Source organism: Phaenicophaeus curvirostris, chromosome 3 (genome assembly GCF_032191515.1).
Source record: "Phaenicophaeus curvirostris isolate KB17595 chromosome 3, BPBGC_Pcur_1.0, whole genome shotgun sequence".
Lineage (NCBI taxonomy): Eukaryota > Metazoa > Chordata > Aves > Cuculiformes > Cuculidae > Phaenicophaeus > Phaenicophaeus curvirostris.
The window spans coordinates 17105511-17121707 of NC_091394.1; the positions used below are offsets into that span (position 1 = coordinate 17105511).

Here is a 16197-nt window from a genome sequence, read left to right on the forward strand (position 1 = left end):
GGACCCTGAAGATGTGGCTTTGGGCTCTACGAATGAGCATTTGGAAATTAATAAAAAGAGCTTTGGGCCCTAAAAATGATGACTTAGGCTCCAAATTGAGGCTTTTGTACCATTAGATTTGTGTTCTGTGCCTTCAAAACGTAGCTTTGGACTACAAAATTTTACAGGCTTTGTGCCAAACCCAGGTAGGTTATGGCTCAAAGCCAAGAACCTGAGCTTTAAAAAAGCTTTTTTTTACCCAAAGAGTGTGCACACCTTGTACCAAGAGAGTGTTCATCCCTCAGTTGGGCATGTCCTTGAGCAGCCCGATGGGATGTGCTCTGAGCGTGAGGTTGGCCTGGGGATCTCTTGATGTTCGCTCTAAACAACACGGACCTGGGCCACGTACCTGTTTTGCTGCCTCAGGTGATGCTCCTGCTGCTCCTGGCACCCCAAGCCCTGATCGCTGCAGTCAGGACCACTCAGTCATGGAGGTGATGGGTGTGGTCTCCAGTGACTGGTGTTTAGACCTGAACTCCAAAAGGGAGGGCTGGAAGCTGTATCCTGCTAATATGGCCTTCTGAGGTTCTTTCAGCACAGACCAGAATGCCTCAGGCCTTGATTTCAGTAATTCTGCTGTCCTAAGTCCTGGTGGCTGTGGAGTGAAGACCTCAGGTTTATCGTACATCCTGGTCACAGAACTTGTTGACAGTAATTTCTGTCTGACAGGAACTTTCTTTTCTCCTTGTCCTCCTCCTCTGCAGCTCTGAGGTTCCCCTGCCTGCATTTGGCTCTGCTTTGCTGCTTGGCTGCCTTGTGTGGGTTTACCCTTGGGCTGGCTAGTCACAACCAGCTTTTTTCCAGCGGAGGTTTTTCCAGCGGAGTCCTGTGGGATGGCTGGCTGCCTCCTGGGAAAGGACACAACAGGGGAAATTTGCCTGAGAATGCAACAAGCCACGTGCCTGTGTGTGCAGCCACTGGCACCTCAACTGATGGCTGCGCTCAGCTCAGGAGAGTAAAATCCCTGCGTCAGGACGCTCGGCTGACAAGCAGCTGTCCCTGAGCAGAACCATGCAGGGGACTCTCCTGAAGGGCCAGAGAGGAACCAACCCTCTGAAATGTGGGGCTTCCAGCAGCCCCACCCCAGCCCTCTGAGCGCTGCCGTCACCACTGTTGGGCAGTGATGAATGGTATGTGTTTGGGGCTGGAAACGGATTCTTCCCTGGTCCAAAAGTGAACCTGTACAGACACCAGCCTCAGATTGCCTGCCTCACCTGACCAGAGACTTCTTCTGCATCACCGTATTCTTCATTTTCCGGAATCCTGGGATTTCAATATGACTCAAGCTAGCAGCAGCAACTGAGGGCAGTTCAGCAAATGCCCCTGGAAAGTGGAAAGAGAAACCTTATCAGAAGAGCATCACTGGGATGCTGCTGGCCCTAGTGGAATGTAGACCTGATCAGTCTTCAGAGGCAGCCGTGGCCACCTTTGAGTACTTGAGGGGCTCCAGCTCCTTGTGTCCTGGAAAACCACACAAGATGGATGGAGGCACTCATCCAGTGTCACTTCCGCAGGCCTTTCCCAAGGGTGCCCATTGCAACCATTGCATCACCCAAACAGGTCATATTTTTGGACCTTCTCTGCAGACAGGGTGTTGTTTTAAGAGAAGCCTCTCAGATCCGGGGAAGGGATGCAACGACCACGCAGACAGCCAGGGTTTGAACTGCTGTCTTACCGGGCAGGTAATCCTTGGTGTCTATCAGGTTGTGGGCAGCTACAAGGTTTCTTGCCAGGCGAAACACTGGCCTCTGGACAGACACGGCCTCATCTCCAACCTGGATCCATTTGGGGATACTGTTGGAGGAACCAAGGGCAGCAACGAGCGCTTCTGGGATCTCCCTTAGTGTGGGCACAGGAGCTGGCAGGGGCCGGGTGGTGACACTGGGCACCAAGCTTCGGAACAAGGTGTGGCTGCCCTGAAGCTTCTTTTGGGGAGAAAAGCCTGTTCTGTGGGAGCGGGACAGGTGGTTCTGCTGGCCCCGCCCCCCGCTGACTGTTGGGCGCAGCATCATTCGAAAGGAGTAACCTCCAGCCCCAGCCGCCCCGCGCAGCCCGTGCAGAGCTCCTCGTCCCCGGCCGGCCTCGGCGGGCTCGCTCCTTGCCCAAAGACACGGGATCGCAGGTTCGTAGCAAAGCAGGGAAGGCAGACACTGCATCCCCAGCCTGGGAGTAACGGAGGGCTGAACGGGCAGCTGGCTCTGCGTGAGGGTGTGCCTGGGGTGGGTCTGCGCGGTCCCCCACCGCGTTGTGTTGGGGTGCCAGGAGCAGGGAGGAGCAGGAATAACGTGGAAGAGAGGGAAGCTGAAGACGTTTTGTCCAGGTCTTTCATCTTGACATTTTGTCCTGCTTAGCAACGTGTGGGAGAAACGCCCACTCTGTTTGGGACGGCAGGGCTGGATGTTGGTTACGTAAGGGGTGGTTTTAGTCGTTGTTGTTTTATTGATTACTTTCTGAGTCCAAGACTTGCTGGGCCCACGAGGGTTGGGTGATACTGGGATGTAGGGGTTTGAGTGAATTTTCCCAAGCTTCCGGGTTGGTAGATCATCCAGGCGAGGTGTCACGGCTCTGGTGCGCAGCAGCCCGGGGATGGATCTCACTCAGCGGCACTGGGAGCACCCAGTCCCAGCCTTGCTCACAGGCCAGAGAGCAGCTGCTCCTCAGAGAGCCTCATCCCTTCCCTGTTGTCATTGCAGGATCTGCTCCGTCCCCTCCCTCCGCTTCAGACGCACCCCGTGAATGCCAGAGCTGCCGATGAGGCATGGCTGAGGGGTGGCAGAGCCACGAGGAGACAGGGAAGGACAGAGGGCAGGAGGGCAGCAGGAGAGACTCGGACGATGTGGACGACAGCCTGCCCAACCTGACGTGGCTGCTGGACTTCTCCATCATCAGCGCTAGCATGGGCAACTCCTCCTGCTGCCCCAGCAGCCCGGACCCCCACAGCTGTCAGGGCATCCCCAGCTTTGCCGCACCGTGCTCACCCCTGGGCACTGACTCAGTGCGCATGGAAACGCCCCACACTCCCCGCATGCCCATCTCCTCCTCCAGCTGGATGATGGAGCACCACGTTGTGTCCACGCACCCTCAGCTGACGGAGGGCATTGACAACCAGACCAACCCCTACATCAAGCCACCCTACTCCTACACCACCCTCATCTGCATGGCGATGGAAGCCAGCAAGGAGCCCCACGTCACCCTCTCCGACATCTACAAGTGGATTACCGACAACTTCTGCTACTTCCGTCAAGCTGATCCCGTGTGGCAGGTAGGACATTTGAGAACTCTTGCCCTGCCCCATCTCCCCTTATGGCTGGGAAGGGCCTTTCACAGCTTCCATCGTGTAAGAGAGAGCTCAGGGTCATTTTTGGAGTGGAAAGGTCCCCATTGCGCTGTTGGTCCCTGCATCTCCTCTTGACTCTGGAGTGAAGGTGTCTCTGTCTCCCACTTCAGCTTCCTGTAGCTTGCTGCCCTGCTCCATCTCAGAGGACACTCTCCAGCACGGGTGGCTTTCTAGAATGTGGTGGGGCAGGAGGCACCTGGATTGCTCCTCCCTCTGCTCTAGTTATTCCCAGCCCAAATCCAGAGCGTGCCAGCTATCCTGCACCACTGCTCCCCCAGGCAGGGCTGAGCTAAACCTTTCTTAGCCCCCCGCCCAGGAACTGTCCACCACCTCGCTGGGCAAGTGGGTGTCTGGAGGCTATTGAAGCCCACCAGAGAGAAAGGTAGGGAAGCCCTTGGTCCCTCTCCAGGGCCACAGGTGTTCCCCAGACTCCCCGTGCTGGGAAACTTACGGGAGGGACTCTATGGGAGAAGCTGAGTACCAGAATCTTGACTTTCTCTTGCAAACTCATGGCTGGATATTCACCACACTTTTAATTCAAAGTGTTCATTGACAGAAGGAAGAGATGCAGGAGGTACACAAGGTTCTTGCAGGGAGGAAGGATTAATATATTAACCCACCAGGAAATATGGCTGGAAAAGCAGAAAATCCTCTCTTTCTTTCTTTCTCTTCCCCATAGTCTTCCCCCAACCTCCTTTAAGCAGTGGCTGATGAGGATGCAGTGATTTTACCCGGAGCTCCTCTGGGCCAGAAGGCACCTCTGGGGACACACAGGGCTGGGGTGGGACAGCCCCCGTGCCTCTCCAGTTTTGCCCGTCCGGTTTGTGTCAGCCTGGCAGCAGGCAGACATGTGCCTGTATTTTAGCAAACCGCTTTCCCCGCAACACTAACAGGAGGTGTGGGTCAAGCTGGGGATGCGAGGAGGGCCCTGATGGTGCTGTCCACCATGGTGATGCCACATGTTGCCGCTGGTAATGGGGCCACATGGATGTAAAGACCCTCCTCTTCCTCCTGGCTGCAAAGATGCTTCTCCACCAGCCTCCCCACGCAGATAGTTGCGGCACCAGCCGATGATTGTTCCACCTTGTTTTTTTTCTCTTTTTTCCCAGAACTCCATCCGGCACAACCTCTCCTCAAACAAGCGCTTCATCAAGGTGCCTCGAGAGAAGGACAAGCCAGGGAGAGGTGGCTTTTGGAAGCTTGACCCGCAATACGTTGATCAGCTCAAGAGCGGTGCCTTCAAAAAGCAGAGGATGCGCCCAGTGCAGATCCACCCAGCCTCCACTGCGAAAGCCCAGCAAGAAGCACAGCGTGGTGCCTCCCTGGCTGCTTCAGCTTGTGCCTCCAATAAAGTCCTCTCTGTCAACCTGGAGTCACAGCTGCTGCTGAAAGAGTTTGAAGAAGGTCTTGGCAACCAGAACTGGAATCCAGTGGATGGCAAAAGAGGGCTCAAGCGCAAGCAGCCCTTGCCCAAGCAAACAGCCAAAGCGTGTCGGCTTTCCAATTCTGCCTTGCTGAGCCAGGAGGAGCAGACCCAGCTGGGATCCCTGAAAGGGGACTCTGACCCCAGCCTGAACAGAGAGGTCTCCACTTTTGGGGATCTGGAGCTCTTATCTCCAGTCAGCCTCAAAACGCTCAACCTGGAGTTGATGGCACAAGGGCACCACTTCGAATGTCCCCAGGGGCCGGAGCAGGTCCTCACTGAGTCCTCCCAGAACAGCCTGAGCCTGGACGAAAGCTTCGTGGCCACTTCTTTCCTGCAGCATCTCTGTGATGAAGGGACAAGCGATCTCTCAAATTCTGCCAATGCGGAGCAGTTGTTTGAAGTCAACGATGCCTCTGTAATAGCGGATGAGAGCAACTGGATCACTCTGGATTCCCTCTTGTAAGAGGCCAGTCACCGATCAAAGCCCACGTGTGCTTTAGCAGGATGCTCCCCCCACGCTACTGGGACTTCCAAGAACTGGATTCTTCACCTCTCCTTCGCTGTAGGTTATTAGAGATAGAGTAGGCATCAGGTAGGAGTGAGCAGAAGCTGTAGTGTCAGTGGTTTGCCTTAGACTTGTTGAGAAGTCAAAGATTGTAGAGAATTTCTGTTTAGTAACAACAGCATTTAGGACCTTTAATGTTAGCCGCAATATTTATTGAGAGAGGTTGTAGCTTATGAATTAATAAAGAAGCCTTTAAAAAATCCCATTATCCTTGTTGCAATTTGTACTCAAATTTGGGGAGGGGGTGGGAGTGTGGAGGTGGGAGAATCATAGAATCATAGAACCACAGAATCGTAGAATACTTTGGGTTAAAGGGACCTTAGAGATCATCTAGTTCCAACTCCCCTGCCATGGGCAGGGACACCTCCCACAAGATCAGGCTGCCCAGGGCCCTGTCCAACCTGGCCTTGAGCACCTCCAGGGATGATGCAGCCACAACTTCCCTGGAAAAGTTCTGCATTCCTTCCCGAGTAAAGCACGAGGCAAGCTGAGAATTGAATATCTTCCGGTCACGCAAGGGGCAGAGCAGGGCCTTGGGCTGTTGCTTTGTCCAGGTGCCACCGCCTGAAGTCCCCTGGGATGCCACCACATTGGTGGGGATAGTGTCCGGTGGGCACAGGGCTACAGGCTCTGGAGTGTGGTGTGGATGTATTTGTCTGTACTGATAAGGCCTCTCTTTATTTGCTGTTCTCATTATATTTCCCTCTGTTGGGGCCTCCATACGGTGCCAAAGGGCTGCAGAGATTTGTGTGTGATTTCACCTTTTAATGGGATGTTATTTACAATTAAAAAGAATAAATAAGAACAAGCCTTTTGCCTCCTTGTTCTCCTCCAGCCCCTCCTGACCCTGTCAGACCCTCTCTCCTGGAGGTGGGGGTCACCCCACCAGCCCAGCCCTGCCTGTACACCCGGCCCGGATACACAGATGCCCTCACGCCGCTCCGCAGCAGCACAGTGATTCCTCATGGGAAAACTGATGCACAAACAGCCAGCTGCGTGACAACGGCTACACGCTCTCTGTGGCACAAGGGTGGCTCTGTCCCGAGGCCTGGGAGCTGCTCCCAGCCCCTGGAGCATCCTTCCCTGTCCCTGCGCGGAGCTCCTGGGCGTGACATGGTGTAAGCACTCGACACTGTCCTTCTGCTCATGCCATGTTCCTACCCCTGTATTCACAGAATCACTAGGTATGGAAAGACCTCCAGGCTCATCTAGTCCAATCATTCCTATCAACCACTAAACCGTGCCCCTCAGCACCTCATCCACCTGCCATTTACATGACTCAATCCCCTCACTGGGCAGCCTCTGCCAGTGCCCAATGACCCTTTCTGTGAAAAATTAGTTGTAGAGAGCAACAAGGTCTCCCCTCAGCCTCCTCTTCTCTATCCCTCCACATGCCCTGTGAAACACAAGTGGCTTTGGAGACCTGGTGGGCACAGGAGTGTGAGCAGAGCTGCACAGAAGCTGCAGAAACAACCAAATCCTTGCAAAATCAACTAAGCTGAGAAGCAGTCGGGCTCTGCCAGGGCTGTGAAGAAGATCACCTCATGCTCAGCTGCTGGGGCAGGCGCGGTGGGGGCAGTGGGTCAAGAGGCAGCAGGTTTGGGAAGCTCCGAGGTGTTTTAACACAGGGTGCGCAGCACAAAGTGCGATCAGCATAAAAGCCCAAACTCTCCAATACTCTGTGAAATCAAGTTTTACTCATTACAACAATAAATGTAATAAATGATTCGTAGGGATTAACAGCGTTAACAGTAACAGCTTTCCAGGCAACTGTCACGGTCCACTCGTGGACGCGTGATGGTTCGTTTCGTTTATGGTTTCAGAGCGCAAATAATTCAAAGAGTCAAGGGAGTCAAACTTCAATCTAACCTGGCACTTTATTACTTATGCCCGTAAAGCGACGTACGATAGAAAGAGACAGAGAACAAGGAAAGAGATGGGGAGAAGAGGGAAGGAAAAGGGGTTCATGGCTACCACCACGGGTCCCCAGATGTCCGGCGTCTCTGGGAGACAAGGTCCAGAAGGCGTTCTGCTGTTTTGGTCTTTGATGGAGGTGATCCCAGAGTGGGGGGGTCTTCTTCTGTCTCGGTCTTCTGTTCCCCCCTAATTCAGCTGCTCCAGAGCTGTCTTTTATGCCAGTCAATACATGCCTTGCGCATTCAACTCTGGCTTTGCAGCCTAAAAATGTAGATTTATACTCTTAAAATTGGCTTTCATGTCCTATAGGCTTTGGATCCTAATAAAAAGACTTCGGGCTATATCAATGCGAGTTTTGGCTCTCCACATTTGAGTCTGTAAACTAAAGACTTTGCACCCTAAAAATAAAGCTTCATACCCTAAAATGAGGATTACAACTCTAAAATATAAGCTTAGTACCCCAACAAAGAAGGGTTGACACACTACAGATGAGGCCTTGTATTCTAAAAATTAGGGTCTTGATTTGAAACTGATTCTTTGAGCCTTAAAAATGTTGGACCCAAAATATGTTTGGATGATACAATAAGGCTTTCAACAATAAAAAAATGAGGCTTTAAGGCCTTAAATGAGGTTTAGATGACGAGTCTGAACAATTACATTGCGGCTTTGTACCCTAGAACTCATGCTTTGGACTCTAACTATTACTTTTGAAACTGAAAATGGTACTTTGGACCCTACAGTGATAACTCAAACTCTACAACTGCAAGTCTTAGGAAGAAAGTGGCTTTGGCCCTAAAAATGGGAGTGTAGACCTGCAAGATGAAGCTTTGGGCCTTAAAATAAGATGATGGGTCCTAAAATTAAGACTTGGAGCTGCAAAAGATAGGCTTGGACCCCGTCAATGAGAATTTAGACCCTAAATCTAAAACTTTTGAGTTCTTTAATCTTAGGTTTGGATACCGAAATGAGGATTTAGAATCTGAAATGACCTTTTGTGTCTCAAACTAATATTTGGATGCTAAAAATGAGACTTTGTGATCTAAAACTGAGGTTTTGACCCTGAAAACTAAACATCAGGCCTAGTTTAATGTATTTGACCTAAAATGAAGGTTTGGACCCTGAAGATGTGGCTTTGGGCTCTACGAATGAGCATTTGGAAATTAATAAAAAGAGCTTTGGGCCCTAAAAATGATGACTTAGGCTCCAAATTGAGGCTTTTGTACCATTAGATTTGTGTTCTGTGCCTTCAAAACGTAGCTTTGGACTACAAAATTTTACAGGCTTTGTGCCAAACCCAGGTAGGTTATGGCTCAAAGCCAAGAACCTGAGCTTTAAAAAAGCTTTTTTTTACCCAAAGAGTGTGCACACCTTGTACCAAGAGAGTGTTCATCCCTCAGTTGGGCATGTCCTTGAGCAGCCCGATGGGATGTGCTCTGAGCGTGAGGTTGGCCTGGGGATCTCTTGATGTTCGCTCTAAACAACACGGACCTGGGCCACGTACCTGTTTTGCTGCCTCAGGTGATGCTCCTGCTGCTCCTGGCACCCCAAGCCCTGATCGCTGCAGTCAGGACCACTCAGTCATGGAGGTGATGGGTGTGGTCTCCAGTGACTGGTGTTTAGACCTGAACTCCAAAAGGGAGGGCTGGAAGCTGTATCCTGCTAATATGGCCTTCTGAGGTTCTTTCAGCACAGACCAGAATGCCTCAGGCCTTGATTTCAGTAATTCTGCTGTCCTAAGTCCTGGTGGCTGTGGAGTGAAGACCTCAGGTTTATCGTACATCCTGGTCACAGAACTTGTTGACAGTAATTTCTGTCTGACAGGAACTTTCTTTTCTCCTTGTCCTCCTCCTCTGCAGCTCTGAGGTTCCCCTGCCTGCATTTGGCTCTGCTTTGCTGCTTGGCTGCCTTGTGTGGGTTTACCCTTGGGCTGGCTAGTCACAACCAGCTTTTTTCCAGCGGAGGTTTTTCCAGCGGAGTCCTGTGGGATGGCTGGCTGCCTCCTGGGAAAGGACACAACAGGGGAAATTTGCCTGAGAATGCAACAAGCCACGTGCCTGTGTGTGCAGCCACTGGCACCTCAACTGATGGCTGCGCTCAGCTCAGGAGAGTAAAATCCCTGCGTCAGGACGCTCGGCTGACAAGCAGCTGTCCCTGAGCAGAACCATGCAGGGGACTCTCCTGAAGGGCCAGAGAGGAACCAACCCTCTGAAATGTGGGGCTTCCAGCAGCCCCACCCCAGCCCTCTGAGCGCTGCCGTCACCACTGTTGGGCAGTGATGAATGGTATGTGTTTGGGGCTGGAAACGGATTCTTCCCTGGTCCAAAAGTGAACCTGTACAGACACCAGCCTCAGATTGCCTGCCTCACCTGACCAGAGACTTCTTCTGCATCACCGTATTCTTCATTTTCCGGAATCCTGGGATTTCAATATGACTCAAGCTAGCAGCAGCAACTGAGGGCAGTTCAGCAAATGCCCCTGGAAAGTGGAAAGAGAAACCTTATCAGAAGAGCATCACTGGGATGCTGCTGGCCCTAGTGGAATGTAGACCTGATCAGTCTTCAGAGGCAGCCGTGGCCACCTTTGAGTACTTGAGGGGCTCCAGCTCCTTGTGTCCTGGAAAACCACACAAGATGGATGGAGGCACTCATCCAGTGTCACTTCCGCAGGCCTTTCCCAAGGGTGCCCATTGCAACCATTGCATCACCCAAACAGGTCATATTTTTGGACCTTCTCTGCAGACAGGGTGTTGTTTTAAGAGAAGCCTCTCAGATCCGGGGAAGGGATGCAACGACCACGCAGACAGCCAGGGTTTGAACTGCTGTCTTACCGGGCAGGTAATCCTTGGTGTCTATCAGGTTGTGGGCAGCTACAAGGTTTCTTGCCAGGCGAAACACTGGCCTCTGGACAGACACGGCCTCATCTCCAACCTGGATCCATTTGGGGATACTGTTGGAGGAACCAAGGGCAGCAACGAGCGCTTCTGGGATCTCCCTTAGTGTGGGCACAGGAGCTGGCAGGGGCCGGGTGGTGACACTGGGCACCAAGCTTCGGAACAAGGTGTGGCTGCCCTGAAGCTTCTTTTGGGGAGAAAAGCCTGTTCTGTGGGAGCGGGGCAGGTGGTTCTGCTGGCCCCGCCCCCCGCTGACTGTTGGGCGCAGCGTCATTCGAAAGGAGGAACCTCCAGCCCCAGCCGCCCCGCGCAGCCCGTGCAGAGCTCCTCGTCCCCGGCCGGCCTCGGCGGGCTCGCTCCTTGCCCAAAGACACGGGATCGCAGGTTCGTAGCAAAGCAGGGAAGGCAGACACTGCATCCCCAGCCTGGGAGTAACGGAGGGCTGAACGGGCAGCTGGCTCTGCGTGAGGGTGTGCCTGGGGTGGGTCTGCGCGGTCCCCCACCGCGTTGTGTTGGGGTGCCAGGAGCAGGGAGGAGCAGGAATAACGTGGAAGAGAGGGAAGCTGAAGACGTTTTGTCCAGGTCTTTCATCTTGACATTTTGTCCTGCTTAGCAACGTGTGGGAGAAACGCCCACTCTGTTTGGGACGGCAGGGCTGGATGTTGGTTACGTAAGGGGTGGTTTTAGTCGTTGTTGTTTTATTGATTTCTTTCTGAATCCAAGACTTGCTGGGCCCACGAGGGTTGGGTGATACTGGGATGTAGGGGTTTGAGTGAATTTTCGCAAGCTTCCGGGCTGGTAGATCATCCAGGGGAGGTGTCACGGCTCTGGTGCGCAGCAGCCCGGGGATGGATCTCACTCAGCGGCACTGGGAGCACCCAGTCCCAGCCTTGCTCACAGGCCAGAGAGCAGCTGCTCCTCAGAGAGCCTCATCCCTTCCCTGTTGTCATTGCAGGATCTGCTCCATCCCCTCCCTCCGCTTCAGACGCACCCCGTGAATGCCAGAGCTGCCGATGAGGCATGGCTGAGGGGTGGCTGAGCCACGAGGAGACAGGGAAGGACAGAGGGCAGGAGGGCAGCAGGAGAGACTTGGACGATGTGGACGACAGCCTGCCCAACCTGACGTGGCTGCTGGACTTCTCCATCATCAGCGCTAGCACGGGCAACTCCTCCTGCTGCCCCAGCAGCCCGGACCCCCACAGCTGTCAGGACATCCCCAGCTTTGCTGCACCGTGCTCACCCCTGGGCACTGACCAACTGTGCATGGAAATGCCCCAAACTCCACGCATGCCCATCTCCTCCTCCAGCTGGATGATGGAGCACCACGTTGTGTCCACGCACCCTCAGCTGACGGCGGGTATTGACTACCAGACCAACCCCTACATCAAACCACCCTATTCTTATGCCACCCTCATCTGCATGGCGATGGAAGCCAGCAAGGAGCCCCACGTCACCCTCTCCGACATCTACAAGTGGATTACCGACAACTTCTGCTACTTCCGTCAAGCTGATCCCGTGTGGCAGGTAGGACATTTGAGAACTCTTGCCCTGCCCCATCTCCCCTTATGGCTGGGAAGGGCCTTTCACAGCTTCCATCGTGTAAGAGAGAGCTCAGGGTCATTTTTGGAGTGGAAAGGTCCCCATTGCGCTGTTGGTCCCTGCATCTCCTCTTGACTCTGGAGTGAAGGTGTCTCTGTCTCCCACTTCAGCTTCCTGTAGCTTGCTGCCCTGCTCCATCTCAGAGGACACTCTCCAGCACGGGTGGCTTTCTAGAATGTGGTGGGGCAGGAGGCACCTGGGTTGCTCCTCCCTCTGCTCTAGTTATTCCCAGCCCAAATCCAGAGCGTGCCAGCTATCCTGCACCACTGCTCCCCCAGGCAGGGCTGAGCTAAACCTTTCTTAGCCCCCCGCCCAGGAACTGTCCACCACCTCCCTGGGCAAGTGGGTGTCTGGAGGCTATTGAAGCCCACCAGAGAGAAAGGTAGGGAAGCCCTTGGTCCCTCTCCAGGGCCACAGGTGTTCCCCAGACTCCCCGTGCTGGGAAACTTACGGGAGGGACTCTATGGGAGAAGCTGAGTACCAGAATCTTGACTTTCTCTTGCAAACTCATGGCTGGATATTCACCACACTTTTAATTCAAAGTGTTCATTGACAGAAGGAAGAGATGCAGGAGGTACACAAGGTTCTTGCAGGGAGGAAGGATTAATATATTAACCCACCAGGAAATATGGCTGGAAAAGCAGAAAATCCTCTCTTTCTTTCTTTCTCTTCCCCATAGTCTTCCCCCCACCTCCTTTAAGCAGTGGCTGATGAGGATGCAGTGATTTTACCCGGAGCTCCTCTGGGCCAGAAGGCACCTCTGGGGACACACAGGGCTGGGGTGGGACAGCCCCCGTGCCTCTCCAGTTTTGCCCGTCCGGTTTGTGTCAGCCTGGCAGCAGGCAGACATGTGCCTGTATTTTAGCAAACCGCTTTCCCCGCAACACTAACAGGAGGTGTGGGTCAAGCTGGGGATGCGAGGAGGGCCCTGATGGTGCTGTCCACCATGGTGATGCCACATGTTGCCGCTGGTAATGGGGCCACATGGATGTAAAGACCCTCCTCTTCCTCCTGGCTGCAAAGATGCTTCTCCACCAGCCTCCCCACGCAGATAGTTGCGGCACCAGCCGATGATTGTTCCACCTTGGTTTTTTTTCTCTTTTTTCACAGAACTCCATCCGGCACAACCTCTCCTCAAACAAGCGCTTCATCAAGGTGCCTCGAGAGAAGGACAAGCCAGGGAGAGGTGGCTTTTGGAAGCTTGACCCGCAATACGTTGAGCAGCTCAAGAGCGGTGCCTTCAAAAAGCAGAGGATGCGCCCAGTGCAGATCCACCCAGCCTCCACTGCGAAAGCCCAGCAAGAAGCACAGCGTGGTGCCTCCCTGGCTGCTTCAGCTTGTGCCTCCAATAAAGTCCTCTCTGTCAACCTGGAGTCACAGCTGCTGCTGAAAGAGTTTGAAGAAGGTCTTGGCAACCAGAACTGGAATCCAGTGGATGGCAAAAGAGGGCTCAAGCGCAAGCAGCCCTTGCCCAAGCAAACAGCCAAAGCGTGTCGGCTTTCCAATTCCGCCTTGCTGAGCCAGGAGGAGCAGACCCAGCTGGGATCCCTGAAAGGGGACTCTGACCCCATCCTGAACAGAGAGGTCTCCACTTTTGGGGATCTGGAGCTCTTATCTCCAGTCAGCCTCAAAACGCTCAACCTGGAGTTGATGGCACAAGGGCACCACTTTGAATGTCCCCAGGGGCCGGAGCAGGTCCTCACTGAGTCCTCCCAGAACAGCCTGAGCCTGGACGAAAGCTTCGTGGCCACTTCTTTCCTGCAGCATCTCTGTGATGAAGGGACAAGCGATCTCCTCTCGGATTCTGCCAATGCGGAGCAGTTGTTTGAAGTCAGCGATGCATCTGTAATAGCGGATGAGAGCAACTGGATCACTCTGGATTCCCTCTTGTAAGAGGCCAGTCACCGATCAAAGCCCACGTGTGCTTTAGCAGGATGCTTCCCCCACGCTACTGGGACTTCCAAGAACTGGATTCTTCACCTCTCCTTCGCTGTAGGTTATTAGAGATAGAGTAGGCATCAGGTAGGAGTGAGCAGAAGCTGTAGTGTCAGTGGTTTGCCTTAGACTTGTTGAGAAGTCAAAGATTGTAGAGAATTTCTGTTTAGTAACAACAGCATTTAGGACCTTTAATGTTAGCCGCAATATTTATTGAGAGAGGTTGTAGCTTATGAATTAATAAAGAAGCCTTTAAAAAATCCCATTATCCTTGTTGCAATTTGTACTCAAATTTGGGGAGGGGGTGGGAGTGTGGAAGTGGGAGAATCATAGAATCATAGAACCACAGAATCGTAGAATACTTTGGGTTAAAGGGACCTTAGAGATCATCTAGTTCCAACTCCCCTGCCATGGGCAGGGACACCTCCCACAAGATCAGGCTGCCCAGGGCCCTGTCCAACCTGGTCTTGAGCACCTCCAGGGATGATGCAGCCACAACTTCCCTGGAAAAGTTCTGCATTTCTTCCCGAGTAAAGCACGAGGCAAGCTGAGAATTGAATATCTTCAGGTCACGCAAGGGGCAGAGCAGGGCCTTGGGCTGTTGCTTTGTCCAGGTGCCACCGCCTGAAGTCCCCTGGGATGCCACCACATTGGTGGGGATAGTGTCCGGTGGGCACAGGGCTACAGGCTCTGGAGTGTGGTGTGGATGTATTTGTCTGTACTGATAAGGCCTCTCTTTATTTGCTGTTCTCATTATATTTCCCTCTGTTGGGGCCTCCATACGGTGCCAAAGGGCTGCAGAGATTTGTGTGTGATTTCACCTTTTAATGGGATGTTATTTACAATTAAAAAGAATAAATAAGAACAAGCCTTTTGCCTCCTTGTTCTCCTCCAGCCCCTCCTGACCCTGTCAGACCCTCTCTCCTGGAGGTGGGGGGACATCTCACCAGCCCAGCCCTGCCTGTACACCCGGCCCGGATACACAGATGCCCTCACCCCGCTCCGCAGCAGCACAGTGATTCCTCATGGGAAAACTGATGCACAAACAGCCAGCTGCGTGACAACGGCTACACGCTCTCTGTGGCACAAGGGTGGCTCTGTCCCGAGGCCTGGGAGCTGCTCCCAGCCCCTGGAGCATCCTTCCCTGTCCCTGCGCGGAGCTCCTGGGGGTGACATGGTGTAAGCACTCAACACTGTCCTTCTGCTCATGACATGTTCCTACCCCTGTATTCACAGAATCGCTAGGTATGGAAAGACCTCCAGGCTCATCTAGTCCAATCATTCCTATCAACCACTAAACCGTGCCCCTCAGCACCTCATCCACCTGCCATTTACATGACTCAATCCCCTCACTGGGCAGCCTCTGCCAGTGCCCAATGACCCTTTCTGTGAAAGATTAGTTGTAGAGAGCAACAAGGTCTCCCCTCAGCCTCCTCTTCTCTATCCCTCCACATGCCCTGTGAAACACAAGTGGCTTTGGAGACCTGGTGGGCACAGGAGTGTGAGCAGAGCTGCACAAAAGCTGCAGAAACAACCAAATCCTTGCAAAATCAACTAAGCTGAGAAGCAGTCGGGCTCTGCCAGGGCCGTGCAGAAAATCGGCACACGCTCAGCTGCTGGGGCAGGCGCGGTGGGGGCAGTGGGTCAAGAGGCAGCAGGTTTGGGAAGCTCCGAGGTGTTTTAACACAGGGTGCGCAGCACAAAGTGCGATCAGCATAAAAGCCCAAACTCTCCAATACTCTGTGAAATCAAGTTTTACTCATTACAACAATAAATGTAATAAATGATTCGTAGGGATTAACAGCGTTAACAGTAACAGCTTTCCAGGCAACTGTCACGGTCCACTCGTGGACGCGTGATGGTTCGTTTCATTTATGGTTTCAGAGCGCAAATAATTCAAAGAGTCAAGGGAGTCAAACTTCAATCTAACCTGGCACTTTATTACTTATGCCCGTAAAGCGACGTACGATAGAAAGAGACAGAGAACAAGGAAAGAGATGGGGAGAAGAGGGAAGGAAAAGGGGTTCATGGCTACCACCACGGGTCCCCAGATGTCCGGCGTCTCTGGGAGACAAGGTCCAGAAGGCGTTCTGCTGCTTTGGTCTTTGATGGAGGTGATCCCAGAGTGGGGGGATCTTCTTCTGTCTCGGTCTTCTGTTCCCCCCTAATTCAGCTGCTCCAGAGCTGTCTTTTATGCCAGTCAATACACCTGTGACCCACCTATGCCTGTGGAGATGTGCCAATCTCCACCTAGCAGGCCACACGTGCCAAGAAAGGAGTGTCTGCAGGTCTCCTCCCCTTGCGCATGCGCTCCTCCTGGCGCCAGTGGTCAACCTGGGGTCTCCCAATGAAGGCCAGTAGTCATCATCACCTTGCACGCATGCTGTGTTGGTTATGGGTCTGTGGGAAGTCCCGTCATTAATCTTCCTGTCTTTTCCTCCTTGCTTCATGGATCTTTCACAATGGTAGGGAGCAAGGAGGTTTGAAGA

At 53.1% G+C, this 16197-nt stretch overlaps 2 protein-coding genes across 2 annotated transcripts; both read left to right on the forward strand.

Annotated features, from left to right (window-relative positions):
* The first annotated feature begins 2797 nt into the window (after window positions 1-2797).
* LOC138718495 (forkhead box protein J1-like) lies at window positions 2798-5265 on the forward strand. Its single transcript, XM_069853003.1, has 2 exons — window positions 2798-3301; window positions 4486-5265. Exons 1-2 carry the CDS (start codon window positions 2798-2800, stop codon window positions 5263-5265), a joined length of 1284 nt encoding a protein of 427 aa, XP_069709104.1.
* Window positions 5266-11194: 5929 nt separating this feature from the next.
* Window positions 11195-13666, forward strand: LOC138718548 (forkhead box protein J1-like). The gene is made up of 2 exons (XM_069853053.1): window positions 11195-11698; window positions 12884-13666. The coding sequence occupies exons 1-2, from the start codon at window positions 11195-11197 to the stop codon at window positions 13664-13666; spliced, it is 1287 nt and encodes a 428-aa protein (XP_069709154.1).
* The last annotated feature ends 2531 nt before the right edge of the window (window positions 13667-16197 follow it).

Excerpts from the sequence above, each read along its gene's own strand:
- LOC138718495 (XM_069853003.1), top strand. The coding sequence starts at position 2,798 with ATGGCTGAGGGGTGGCAGAGCCACGAGGAGACAGGGAAGGACAGAGGG. Across the intron at positions 3,302-4,485 it reads AAGCTGATCCCGTGTGGCAG|AACTCCATCCGGCACAACCT; the intron begins GTAGGACATTTG and ends CTTTTTTCCCAG.
- LOC138718548 (XM_069853053.1), top strand. The coding sequence starts at position 11,195 with ATGGCTGAGGGGTGGCTGAGCCACGAGGAGACAGGGAAGGACAGAGGG. Across the intron at positions 11,699-12,883 it reads AAGCTGATCCCGTGTGGCAG|AACTCCATCCGGCACAACCT; the intron begins GTAGGACATTTG and ends CTTTTTTCACAG.